At 66.1% G+C, this 11,247-nt stretch overlaps 3 protein-coding genes across 8 annotated transcripts in view; all 3 read left to right on the top strand.

Moving 5' to 3' along the window:
- LOC101949384 (nucleobindin-1) overlaps positions 1-11,247 on the top strand; it is a 137,129-nt gene that overhangs the window by 16,009 nt on the left and 109,873 nt on the right. The window lies entirely within an intron of this gene.
- Positions 6-6,433, top strand: PIH1D1 (PIH1 domain containing 1). Of its 6 annotated transcripts, none has more exons than XM_042845599.2 (10): positions 6-106; positions 939-1,044; positions 1,622-1,688; positions 1,779-1,964; positions 2,375-2,436; positions 2,578-2,662; positions 3,270-3,366; positions 4,346-4,436; positions 4,937-5,080; positions 5,992-6,433. In XM_042845599.2, exons 2-10 carry the CDS (start codon positions 961-963, stop codon positions 6,037-6,039), a joined length of 864 nt encoding a protein of 287 aa, XP_042701533.1. In that variant the 5' UTR covers positions 6-106; positions 939-960; the 3' UTR covers positions 6,040-6,433. The 6 variants fall into 6 exon arrangements, with proteins under 6 accessions (XP_042701533.1, XP_042701530.1, XP_065427163.1 ...); XM_042845596.2 differs by lacking the exon at positions 6-106 and adding an exon at positions 139-239; XM_065571091.1 differs by lacking the exon at positions 6-106 and adding an exon at positions 146-273.
- Positions 8,514-11,247, top strand: part of SLC17A7 (solute carrier family 17 member 7) — a 28,329-nt gene continuing 25,595 nt past the window's right edge. Inside the window, exon 1 of the mRNA XM_065571115.1 lies at positions 8,514-9,273. Coding sequence (XP_065427187.1) covers positions 9,212-9,273 — 62 coding nt within the window. The 5' untranslated portion in view covers positions 8,514-9,211. The remainder of the gene's footprint in view (positions 9,274-11,247) is intronic.

Raw genomic sequence — 11,247 nt, 5'->3', positions numbered from 1 at the left:
GTAAAACCGCGCTGCGGAGAGACCGGAAGTGTGGCGGACCGCAGCCGGAAGTGTGGCGTCCAAAAGCCGGAAGGGGGGGACCCTCTCTGAAATTGACAAAGAACCAGTAAGTGTATCGCCGCAAGTCCCACCTCCTCCGCCCCGTGATAGGAAATGTGGCAGAAGACGGGAAGTGCGGCGAAACCCCTACCCCGGAAGCGATACTGTCATTACCGGAAGTGTGGCAACAGACACCGGAAGTTGGTTTAACGCTCCCGGAAGTGGGCGTCGCAGGCTTGGGCCAGGGTTGCCAATAGCAGCGGGGAGGCAAAGGGCAGGGGTCAGTGCCCGAGGGGCGGGGGGGAAGCTGGTGTGACCTCCTGCCCTCCCTGACCCCGGACTCCTGGGTTCTCTCCCTGGCTCAGGGAGGGGAGTGGTGGCTAGTGGTTAGAGCAGGGGGGGGGCTGGGAGCCCGGACTCCTGGGTTCTCTCCCTGGCTCTGGGAGGGGAGTGGGGTCTAGTGGGTAGAGCAGGGGGGGCTGGGAGCCCGGACTCCTGGGTTCTCTCCCCGGCTCAGCGGGGGATGGGACCTGGGGGCTGGTATCACAGCCTCCTCCGGGCACCCTGGGCTGGCAGCCCCGGCAGCCTGGCATGGTGCCGCGGGGGAGTGACACCTTGTGGGGGGCTGCTGTCCCTTAGTCTGCATAGATCACCCCAGGGGCCAATGCCCCCCCGGTGCCCCGATCCGCTCCGTGCAGCCGGTGGCCGGGCCTGGTGCTCCGGGCTCCAGCACTGCTCCGGAGTCTGCGCTGGCAGGGACCAGGCCTGGCTTGGGAGGCCGCGGGCCTCTCTGCCCATGGCGGTAGGGTGGCGGTTTTGGGGCTGGCAGGGCTGCGTGGTCCCTCGCTCCCATGCCACGGGAGTGGGCACATCCGTCTGAAGCTCTGTCTGTTTTGCAGCCCCGTCCCCGGAGCAGAGCCCATGGCCTCCCAGACGGACAAGTCCCTGCTGTCGGCAGAGCTGGAGGAGGAAGACGATGAGGAGTTCAGACAGCTGCTGCTCCAGGTCTGTGAGCGGGCCCAGCTCCTGCCCGCACCCCCCCGGGTGCAGGGCTGCACTGGGGAGTGTTGTGGGGGCAGAAGGCTGGCTCTGCTTGTGGGGCCCTGTGGGGGAGTAGCAAGCCCTCGGAGCCGGCAGGGCTGGGTCTCAGCAGGGATCTCTTGGTGCGGTGTCGACCCAGTGGCCTCTGCTCCCTTCCCACCTGCAGGGTTTGCAGCACTCTGATAGCTGTGGTAGGTGGGATCTGGCCAAGGGAGCTGACAGAGGAATCAGCCCCTGGGAGGAGGAAGCGGGGGGCTGATGGGATCTGGTGGGGCAGGATCAACCCTGTGAGGGCTGGTGGGATCGGATGGGGGAATCGGTGACTGGTGAGATCCCCTTGGTCCCACTCTCATTCGTTCTAGGTGATGCAGCGATTGAGTTGAGGCGAGCTGGGATCCGGGGTGTGTGTGTGTGAGGAGTTGTGGGTTCATTCACAATGACCTGTCTGTGCTGGGGCCTCATCGCAGGCGTGTGGGTCTGGAGGGACCACTGGGTGGGTGTGGTGGGGTCCAGTGCCTGTCTCATCCCCCTTTCCCTGCAGGCCACCCAGAAGATCCAGAGTGCGATGCCTTCGGTGCGCGACTCGAAGCCGATCCAGCCTCAGCCTGGTATGGAGTTTGGGCCGGGGGAGCCCAGGGCTAGGGGGCTGTGGGTCAGGAGTGAGGGGCACCAACCCCTTCCTTTCCCTCTTTCTCCAGGCTTCTGCATTAAGACCCACGCGGGCTCCCAGGAGAAGGTGTTTGTGAACATCTGCCGGTCGCTGCACATCCCGGCGCCCCCCGACCTCAGCCACCAGGAGCTGGAGTGTCTGATCGAGTCGGACAGCGCCTCCTCCTTCCGCATCCCCATGAGCCTTGGGGAGCCCCACGCCGAGCTGGACAATAGTGAGCCACCCCCCACCCCCCGCTGTGACCCCACAGCCCTATGGGTGGAACCTCCCACGGTGACCCCTGGCTCCGCCTGCATACAAACACCTACTGTTGGGATCTCTGTGACACCCAATCCTCAGCAAGGACTCCTGTCCCTTATCCCTGTAGGGGGCCCCAGGGCGGGGGCTGGCTGGCTTGGGGGGCAGGAAATGGGACACATGGCCTTTCCCTCTAGGGGATGCTGACTCCCACCTGGCCCCATGGTAGGGACTGGCTGGCTCAGGGGGTGGGGAATGGGGCACGGGGCTGTTCCCCTCCGGGGGCGCTGGCTCCCACCCGGCCCCAGAGATCAGGCCGCACTGGGTCTGAGCCCCGGCCGCGGGGCGAGGGGAGCTCAGAGCGCTTACAGTCATTCTCTGTCGCAGGCGGGAACGGCTGCATCGCGTACGACGTGGTCATCAACTCCGGCTTCTTCAGCAAAGTGGAGGTAAGCGCCCCCTGCTGGGCCGGGCCCCCCCCCCGCAGCTATGGGGGAGTCAATGTGGGGGGCGGGGGGGGGGATGCAGCTCCCTAGTGGTCTCCAGGCTGTCCCCTGGGACCCGCTGACCCTGCCCTTTCTCTGTGCCAGGCTGACCCTTTCTTCAAAGAGTTCTTCATCACCGTAGCCCTGGAGGGGCTGGCAGACAAGTACAAGATGGACGTCAATCACCCGGGTACCGTCCAGGGTCGGGTGTGAGCAGCACCGGCAGAGCTGGGGGAGCCCAGGGCTGGGCTAGCAGGGGCTGCGGGTTGGGAGTGAGGGGCACCGGCAGGGCTGGGTAGGGGCAGGGCTGGGCTAGCAGGCGCTGCAAGGTGGGAGTGAGGGGCACCAGCAGGGCTGGGATGGGCGAGCAGGGGCTGCGGGTCAGGAGTGAGGGGCACCGGCAGGGCTGGGATGGGCTAGCAGGGACTGCGGGTCGGGAGTGAGGGGCACCGGCAGGGCTGGGGGAAGCCCAGGGCTGGGCTAGCAGGGGCTGCGAGTCGGGAGTGAGGGGCATTGGCAGGGCTGGGGGGGGGGCTGGGCTGGGCTAGCGGGGGCTGCGGGTCAGGAGTGAGGGGCACCGGCAGGGCTGGGATGGGGGAAGCCCAGGGCTGGGCTAGCAGGGGCTGTGGGTTGGGAGTCAGGGGCATTGGCAGGGCTGGGGGCGGGCTGGGCTGGGCTAGCACGGGGCTGCGGATTGGGAATGAGGGGCACTGGCAGGACTGTGGGAGGTAGGGGGGCTCTTATTCCACACCCCCAATCTGCCCCTCCCCATTAACCCCTTCCCCACCACTCTGTAGGGTGGCGAATCCTGAAGAACCGGAAGTTCATGGGCTCCATCTCGGGACAGACCATCCGCACCAAGTCTAGCCCCGTTATACAGGAGATGGACTTCAGGTGAGTGGGGGGGTGTCTGATTACTCTGCCCCCTGGGGGTCTAGCTCCTTGGGATGCTGTGGATTTTAACAACCCTCTCCCCAATCCCCCCCTACCCCCCCCCCGTGACCGCTGTTCTCTGATTGCGGGCTGCTGCTTTGGAAATCCAGTGGCAGAGAGTTCCGCTGGCTCCATTTGTAATGAGGAAAAAAGCTGGTGTGTCTGAACCCCCCCTATCCCCCCAGGAGTGCAATGGGCTCTCCCCCATCTGGCACGCACCCAGGGATGGAAAATACAACTGTTCTGAGCCGACCGTGCCCAGCTCCAGCGGGGTGGGGGAAGCCTAGAACTGTGGGTCTCTTGTGAGCCTCAGGGGCTACAAAAGATTCTCCAGCACCCCCAAAAAGCCGAGCACCCCAGCTTTGCGCTGGCGTCAGGCACAAGGGGCTCCGGGCAGCGGGATGGGAAGGGCGGGGCGGTGAAATCCAGTGCGTGGGGAAGGCGATGTGGTAATCAGACTGACGTGATTGCAGGGGTCTGGCTGGCCTGGTTGAAATGGTTCCCTGGCTAGTTGATTGGTGGAGGGGGCTGTGTATGCTGGGGGGGGCGGTGTGTGCCTGTGGGAGAGGCTGCTAAAGGCCCCCCCCTCCCATTGCTGAAATTGACATGGCGAGAGAAATCGACCAGAGAGCCCAGGCCTGGGCGTGTCCCCTGTGGGAGACAAGCCAGAGCCCCATGGGGTTGTGCCGTCCCCAGACAGACTCGGGGGGCTGGGTCCATGGCCGGGCCTTGGGGCAAAGGGGGATGGGGGGGGGCAGACAGGGATTTTTACTGGGTGCTGAAATCCCCTCCCCCCACAGCTCCCTCCCTGCTGGGTCCCCCCTCACTGCCATGCGGCCCCTCCCCAGTGGGGCACTGGCTGTTGTGCCGTGTGGGGCAGGGAGCTCAGACCTGGCCCTCTGTGACCGCCTGCCCTCCCCACCCCCATTTCTTTCCACAGCTCCCCTGTGCTCCCCAAATTCACCATCCTGGCAGAGCCGGCGGGAGGGTCCCCCGAATTCCTGCTGGCCGAGATCCACCTGCCCAGAGTGGTGAGTTCTGCTCGGGGGAGTTCCTGGCTGCTCCAGCCTCGGGTCTGTTTGTCTGTCCCAGCAGGGGGGGCGGGGTGCTGGCTGGGGGGGGCGGGTCTGTCCCAGCAGGGGGTGGTGGGACGCTGGCTGGGGGCCGGGTCTGTCCCCGCAGGGGGCGCTGTGGGGTGGGGGTGCTGGCCATGTGGCAGGTCTTGGGGTGCTGTGGGGCAGGGGTGCCAGCTGGGGGGTGGGTCTGTCCCCCCAGGGGGTGCTGTGGGGCAGGGGCGCCGGCTGGAAGCGGGTTTGTCCCCTCAGGGGGCGCTGTGGGGCGGGGGTGCCAGTTGGGGGGCGGGTCTCTCCCTGCAGGGGGCGCTGTGGGTCAGGGGTGCCAGCTGGGGGCGGGTCTGTCCCCACAGGGGGTGCTGTGAGGCGGGTCTCTCCGTGCAGGGGGGCGCTGTGGGGCGGGGGTGCTGCCCGTGGGGCAGTTCTCTCCCCACAGGCTCTCATGACCCCTCCCGCAGGGCTCGGCACGGGAGCTCTCCCTGGAGCTGGGGCAGGACCGGGTCGTGCTGCGGGGGGGCCCGGACCCCTACGTCCTCGACATCTACATCCCCCACGACATCGTCCCGGAGCGCAGCCGCGCCCGCTTCCACCGGCGCACCGCGGTGAGCCCCCCGGGGAACTCCCATTGCCCCCCGCCAACCAGCCCCCTGGGGAACCCCCCATTGCCACCTGGGGAGCCCCCCATTGCTTCCCGTCATCTAGCCCCCCGGGGAACCCCCCTATCCCTGCCCCCCCGGGGAACCCCCCATTGCCCCCCGCCACCCAGCCCCCTAGGGAACCCCCCTATCCCTGCCCCACTGGGGAATCCCCCATTGCCCTCTGCCATCCAGTCCCCCAGGTATCCCCCCATTTCCCCCCTCTATCTAGTTCTCTTGGGAAACCCCCTCGTCCCTGCCCATCTGGGGAACCACCCTATTGCCCATCGCCATCCAGCCCCCTGGGAACTCCCCATTGCCCACCGCGCCCCCTGGGGAACCCCCCATTGCCCCCCGCCATCCAGCCACCTGGGGAACCGCCCTGTTCTTGCCCCCCTGAGGAACCTCCCCATTGCCCCCAGCCCCCTCGGGAACCACCCCGTCACTGCCCACCCCGGGGAACCTCCCCATACCCCCCTGCCATCCAACCCCCTGGGGAACCCTCTGTCCCTGCCCCCCCGGGGAGCCCCCCATTCTCCCTCCTGTCCCTGCCCCCATAGGGAATCCTGCCCCTCTGCATCAGGGTGGGGCAAGCTCTCATCCCCTAGGGCAAAAACTCCCATACCACCCCCAATGTATGGCTCCTCCCCCGCCCCAGGGTGTGACTCCTCCCCCTCTGGCTGTGGCCTCGCCTTCTGTGGCCCCCTCTTTTCTGTCGTGACCCTGCCCCCTCAGGTGTGCCCCCTCCCACCAGGCTGGAACTCCTCCCCCTTCTCAGTGGCCCCTGCCCCATGAGCCCGCCCACGCCTCGCTGCTCAGGGGTAGCTCTACGCCCCCCCGGCCCCCTCCCCACTCATCGCCCCCTCGTCTCCCCACAGGTGCTGACTGTGAAGATGCCCGTCCAGCCCCAGCTGGGGCCCCCCTGAGCAGACCCCCCCCTCTGCCCGCAGGAGAGACTCCAGGATCCAGAGTGGGGGGGCCCCCACCAGGCCAAGGGGGAGCCGGATGTGGGGGGTTGGGGCTGTGATGCCCAGCAGCAATGGGTGGACAGAGAAAACCAGGACTCCTGGGTTCTTTCCCCGGTTCTGGGAGGGGAGTGAGGCGTAGTGGTCAGAGCAGGGGGGTGGGGCTGGGAGCCAGGACACCTGGGTTTTTCTTTCCAGCTCTTGCTCCTGGCCTGCCCAGAGATCTGCTGTCCGTGGGGGGGCCGGGACCCTGCTGCCCTGGCGTGGGGATGGGGGGGCAGCTGGCTTGTCGGGGGGCTGGCTCGTGCCATGTCAAATCTGCACCCGCAGGAGCGGAATAAACAGTGCGACGGAACCACAGCGGCGTCCGTCTGTGCTTGGCCGTGCCCGGTGGGGGAGGGACAGGGCAGGAGCGCCGGCTGGGGGGGCAGTGCCCGGCCTTGCCCAGCTGGGGATGCTGGGGGGGGACAGGGCAGGAGCGCCGGCTGGGGGGGCAGTGCCCGGCCTTGCCCAGCTGGGGATGCTGGGGGGGGACAGGGCAGGAGCGCTGGCTGGGGGGGCAGTGCCCGGCCTTGCCCAGCTGGGGATGCTGGGGGGGGACAGGGCAGGAGCGCCGGCTGGCGGGGCAGTGCCCGGCCTTGCCCAGCTGGGGATGCTGGGGGGGGACAGGGCAGGAGCGCCGGCTGGGGGGGCAGTGCCCGGCCTTGCCCAGCTGGGGGCGCTGGTTGGGCTCAGTGTGCGCGTCTCCAGCTCTGGTTTCTGTCCCAGTCCGGTTTTCTCTCCCTCCCTCCTCTCTTCTGCCAGCTCCGCCTTCCTCGCGCTGTTTTCTCACCTTCCCTGCGTACAGCCTGTTCTCCCCCCTTCGCAGTCAGCCCCCTCTCCGCCCCCCAGCCATCTGCCAGCCGCAGCAGGATTTTCTCTGCCGCCCCATGCGGGGCCTTTTCCCTCTGCCGGGGATGGCTGGCTCAGGGGGTCGGGGAATGGGGTGCGGGGCCTGTCCCCTCTACGGGGCGCTGGCTCCCACCCAGCCCCAGGGCGGGGACTGGCTGGCTCAGGGGGGTGGGGAATGGGGTGCGGGGCCTGTCCCCTCTACGGGGCGCTGACTCCCACCCAGCCCCAGGGCAGGGACGGGCTGGCTCAGGGGGGCAGGGAATGGGGCACGGGGCCTGTCCCCTCTACGGGGCGCTGGCTCCCACCCAGCCCCAGGGCAGGGACTGGCTGGCTCAGGGGGGACAGGGAATGGGGCACAGGGCCTGTCCCCTCTAGGGGGCACCAGCTCCCATCCAGCCCCGGGGCAGGGACTGGTTCAGGGGGGTGGGGGATGGGGCCTTTTTCTTGGGGGGGGGGGGGCGCACCTGCAGCCTTCCCCTGAGGCCAGTTAAGGCCTCATTGCTGTGCTGGGGGGGGGTGTCTGTCTAATGGTGTCCCTGGCTCCTCCCCCCACCCCAGAAACTCAGACTAGGGGGGGCCCCAAGCCTGTTCTCTCTCTTTACTCCCAGACCCTGTCCGCACTCCCTCTGTGCATATATTTGCATCTCATTATCCCACCCACCCATTCAATCTGGTGCTGGATAGTTTCCATTGCTCCTGGGAGGTAATTCTCACTGGTGGTTGGGGAGGGGGGGGCGCAGGACTCCTGGGTTCTCTCCCTGGCTCTGGGAGGGGGGTGGGGGCTGGTGGGTTGTGGGGGGGGGCACAGATTTGCTCAAGGCTGCCGGCTGCTCCCCCCTCACCCGCCAAGGAGGGGCTGTGCCCTGAGTAGCTCACACCATCTGTCTCCCACTGGGGCACGTCCCCCCCCACACACACACCTAGGTCTGGGCAGCTGCTTCCCGGCCGGCTGGGGCTGCCGACAGCTGGCAGCTCCGGGGCCCAGGGGAGGGCGAGCTCGGAGCTTGCCAGGACCACTGCCTTGGGAGGGGAGCAGGGTCCAGTGGTGAGAGCAGGGGGGGTGGGGACCCAGGACGCCTCGGTTCTCTCCCTGGCTCTGGGAGGGCAGTGGGGTCTAGTGGTTAGAGTGGGGGGGGGCTGAGAGGCAGGACTCCTGGGTTCTCTCCCTGGCTCTGGGAGGGCAGTGGGGTCTAGTGGTTAGAGTGGGGGGGGGGGGCTGAGAGGCAGGACTCCTGGGTTCTCTCCCTGGCTCTGGGAGGGGAGTGGGGTCCAGTGGTGAGAGCAGGGGGGCTGGCAGCCCGGACTCCTGGGTTCTATCCCCAGCTCTGGGAGGGGAGCAGGGTCCAGTGGTTAGTGCAGGCGCGGGACTGGACACCTGGACTCCTGGGTTCTCTCCCTGGCTCTGGGGAGGGGAGTGGGGTCTAGTGGTTAGAGCAGGAGGGGGCTGGGAGCCAGGACTCCTGGGTTCTCTCCCTGGCTCTGTGGGGGAGTGGGGTCTAGTGGTTAGAGCAGGGGCGGGACTGGACACCTGGACTCCTGGGTTCTCTCCCTGGCTTTGGGGAGGGGAGTGGGGTCTAGTGGTTAGAGCAGGTGGGGTCTGGGAGGCAGGACTCCTGCGTTCTCTCCCTGGCTCTGGGAAGGGGATGGGCTGTAGAGGTTTAGAGTCCTGGAAAGAACCCAGGAGTCCTGGCTCCCAGCCCTCACTTGTCCCCCATGGTCTCCTCTCTGGAAGAACCCGCTCCACCTCGGAGCTGTCCCTGGTGCTGCTCCCGGCCCCTCCCCGTGGCCTCGGGGCTGGCCCGGCAGAGCCTGGGGGGGGAGGGCAGAGCCGGCGGCAGCGTCCCACGCAGGATCGCCTGGATTGAGAGCCAGTGACGCGGGAGGCTCAGCGTGGGGCGGGGGGGGGGGGACCAGCTGGGGCTGGGACAGATCGGTCCTGGGCAGCCGGCGGCTGAGAGCTCCTCCCGCGCTCGGGAGCCAGCGAAGGGCAGGAAGGAGAGAGCGAGAGAAAGGAGGAGAGAAAAGCGAGGGAGAGAAGGAAGGAAGGAAAGAGGGAGAGAAAAGCGAGGAAGAGAAGCGGAGAGAAGGAAGGAAAGAAGAAGCGAAGGAGAGAGAAGGAAGGAGGCGAAGAGAGAGAGAGAAGAGAAAAGGAAACCGAGGGAGGAAGGAGAGAGAGACAGACCCCCCCAGGTGCCGGAGCCGGAGCATGGTGCTGTGACCTGGCCCGGTCCCGCTCGCCGCCATGCAGTTCAACAAGGAGGAATTCCAGAAGTTGGCCGGGAAGACGCTGGGCCAGGTGCACAGGTGAGGAGTGCGGGGGGGTGTCAGGATCGGGGCCCCTGTGGGGCCAGGATTGGGGCCCCGGTCCCTGCTTTGCCGGGATCGGGCCCTGGCAGGCTGGGGTCGGACGGTGGCCAGCGGGTGGCGGGTTACTGCTTGACCCGGGCTGGGTTACGAGCCCCGACCCTCTGAGTCTTCGCCTGCCCCCCACATTCACCCCTTCCCTCAGGCCTCTGCCCCCCAAATCCACCCCCTCTATCTTAGCCCCCCATCCCCAAGATTCACTCCTGTCCCTCAGCCCCCTGCCCCCCACATTCACGCCACATTCACCCCCTGCCCCCCACATTCACACACCTGCTCCCCAGATCCACTTCTTCTCCATCAGCCCCCCCCACACACACCATCTCCTCCCCTCCAACCCTGGATTTAGCCCCTCCACACTGCCCCCTAGATTTACCCCATTTCTCAGCCCCCCACGCTCACCCCCTGGATTCACCCCCCATCGTTCAGCCCCCCACTCTTAACCCTAGACTTCCCCTCCACACCCCCATACACACACTCACTCACCCCACCCACACACTCCCACCCCCCATCTGCTCTTCCCCACGGATGCCCCTCCCTTCCCAACCCCCGCCTTGATGCCCAGGGCCAGATGCCGGGGACACCCCCCCCCCATATACAACTCTTTGGGGTGGGGTGCAGGGGCTGGCGATTCGCTCGGGGGTGCGCCCCAGATCTGCCTTGGGAAGCATCTCCCTCCCCATCAGCCCTTCCTGGGGCAGATGCGATGGAGGGATATTTGCTTTCTATTTATAACCTTCATCCATTCATCCCCCCTTGCCCCCCCCCGGCCCTCTCTAATCCCCCCGCTGTGGCCTTCTGTAGCTCGGTGCAGTTTTCCCCACCCCACTCCCTTGATTCAGTTTGAACCCTTCTGTGGGTCTGGCGGGGGGTCGGGAGGGGAATCGCCGGGGGGGGAAGGCCCATTGAGTTGGGAGATCTGGGGGGGGTTGCGATGAGTGTGGCGGGGATCACAAAATATTGGGGTTGCCCTGCAAGTGGGGGCGGGGGGGAAGGGAGAGGGAGAGGGTAAAAAAAATGCGAGAAGAATATTGCAGGTCATGGAGTAGCCGGAGTGGGGCTGGGATAGGGCCTGGTGTGGGTCCCTGCTGCCCCCTGCTGGAGGGGACGGACCCTGCGCTGTGTGCGTGTTGGCGCACGAGCGTGTGCATGTGGGTATCTCTTGGAGGGGGGGAGGGGAATGTGTCGTGTGGGGGTGTGCTGGGGGGTTGAACAAGGTTGAACGTAAGCCGTGAATTCCCGCCTCGGGCCCCGGCCCTCCTGTCTGGTCCGTAGCCGGCCGGCGCTGCTGCACCCGGGGGAGCAGGGGCGGAGGCAGATCGATGCCAAGCCGGGACATCGTGTTGTTCGCAAACCGCCGAGCGAGCAAAACAGATCCCGGCGCTGGCGTGGAGGAGGACCCCGGTGCCCTTACGTAACTGGCCTGGATTCCAGCGAAGAGTGGGTCCCGCCAGAGCCAAACCTCATGAAATATGCACCAGGTTTATAAATGGAGCCCGCGCGATTTATTTATACAGCGAGCGAGAAACCCCGCGCGAGAGGCTCCGGCCAGGAGCTGTGCAAAGCGGGCGGTGGTTAGAGCGAAGGCCTCCGTGTGTGTCATAAACATTGTGCGTCTGATAGAGACACGCACTTCGAGATCGAATCAGATGTGTGTAGATTATATAATCATCCCATCGGTGAGCGTATCTGTGTGTTACATACGATAAAATATACACCCACCGATGGGATGATCTGTCATACGTACCTAGCTGCACAAACTTTTGCGCAAATACACAGATGTCTGCCTGTATGTATATAAAACACCCTAAGTGCATGGGTGTGTATGTAATAGATATGCGCACACACCCAGATTTGGTTATATATCATATACGGACACACGTAATAAAAATGATGCAAAAGACACGCGTACATATA

The sequence above is a fragment of the Chrysemys picta genome, chromosome 17, assembly GCF_011386835.1.
Source record: "Chrysemys picta bellii isolate R12L10 chromosome 17, ASM1138683v2, whole genome shotgun sequence".
In the NCBI taxonomy this organism is placed as follows: domain Eukaryota; kingdom Metazoa; phylum Chordata; order Testudines; family Emydidae; genus Chrysemys; species Chrysemys picta.
This window is presented reverse-complemented; position numbering and strand designations above follow the sequence as displayed.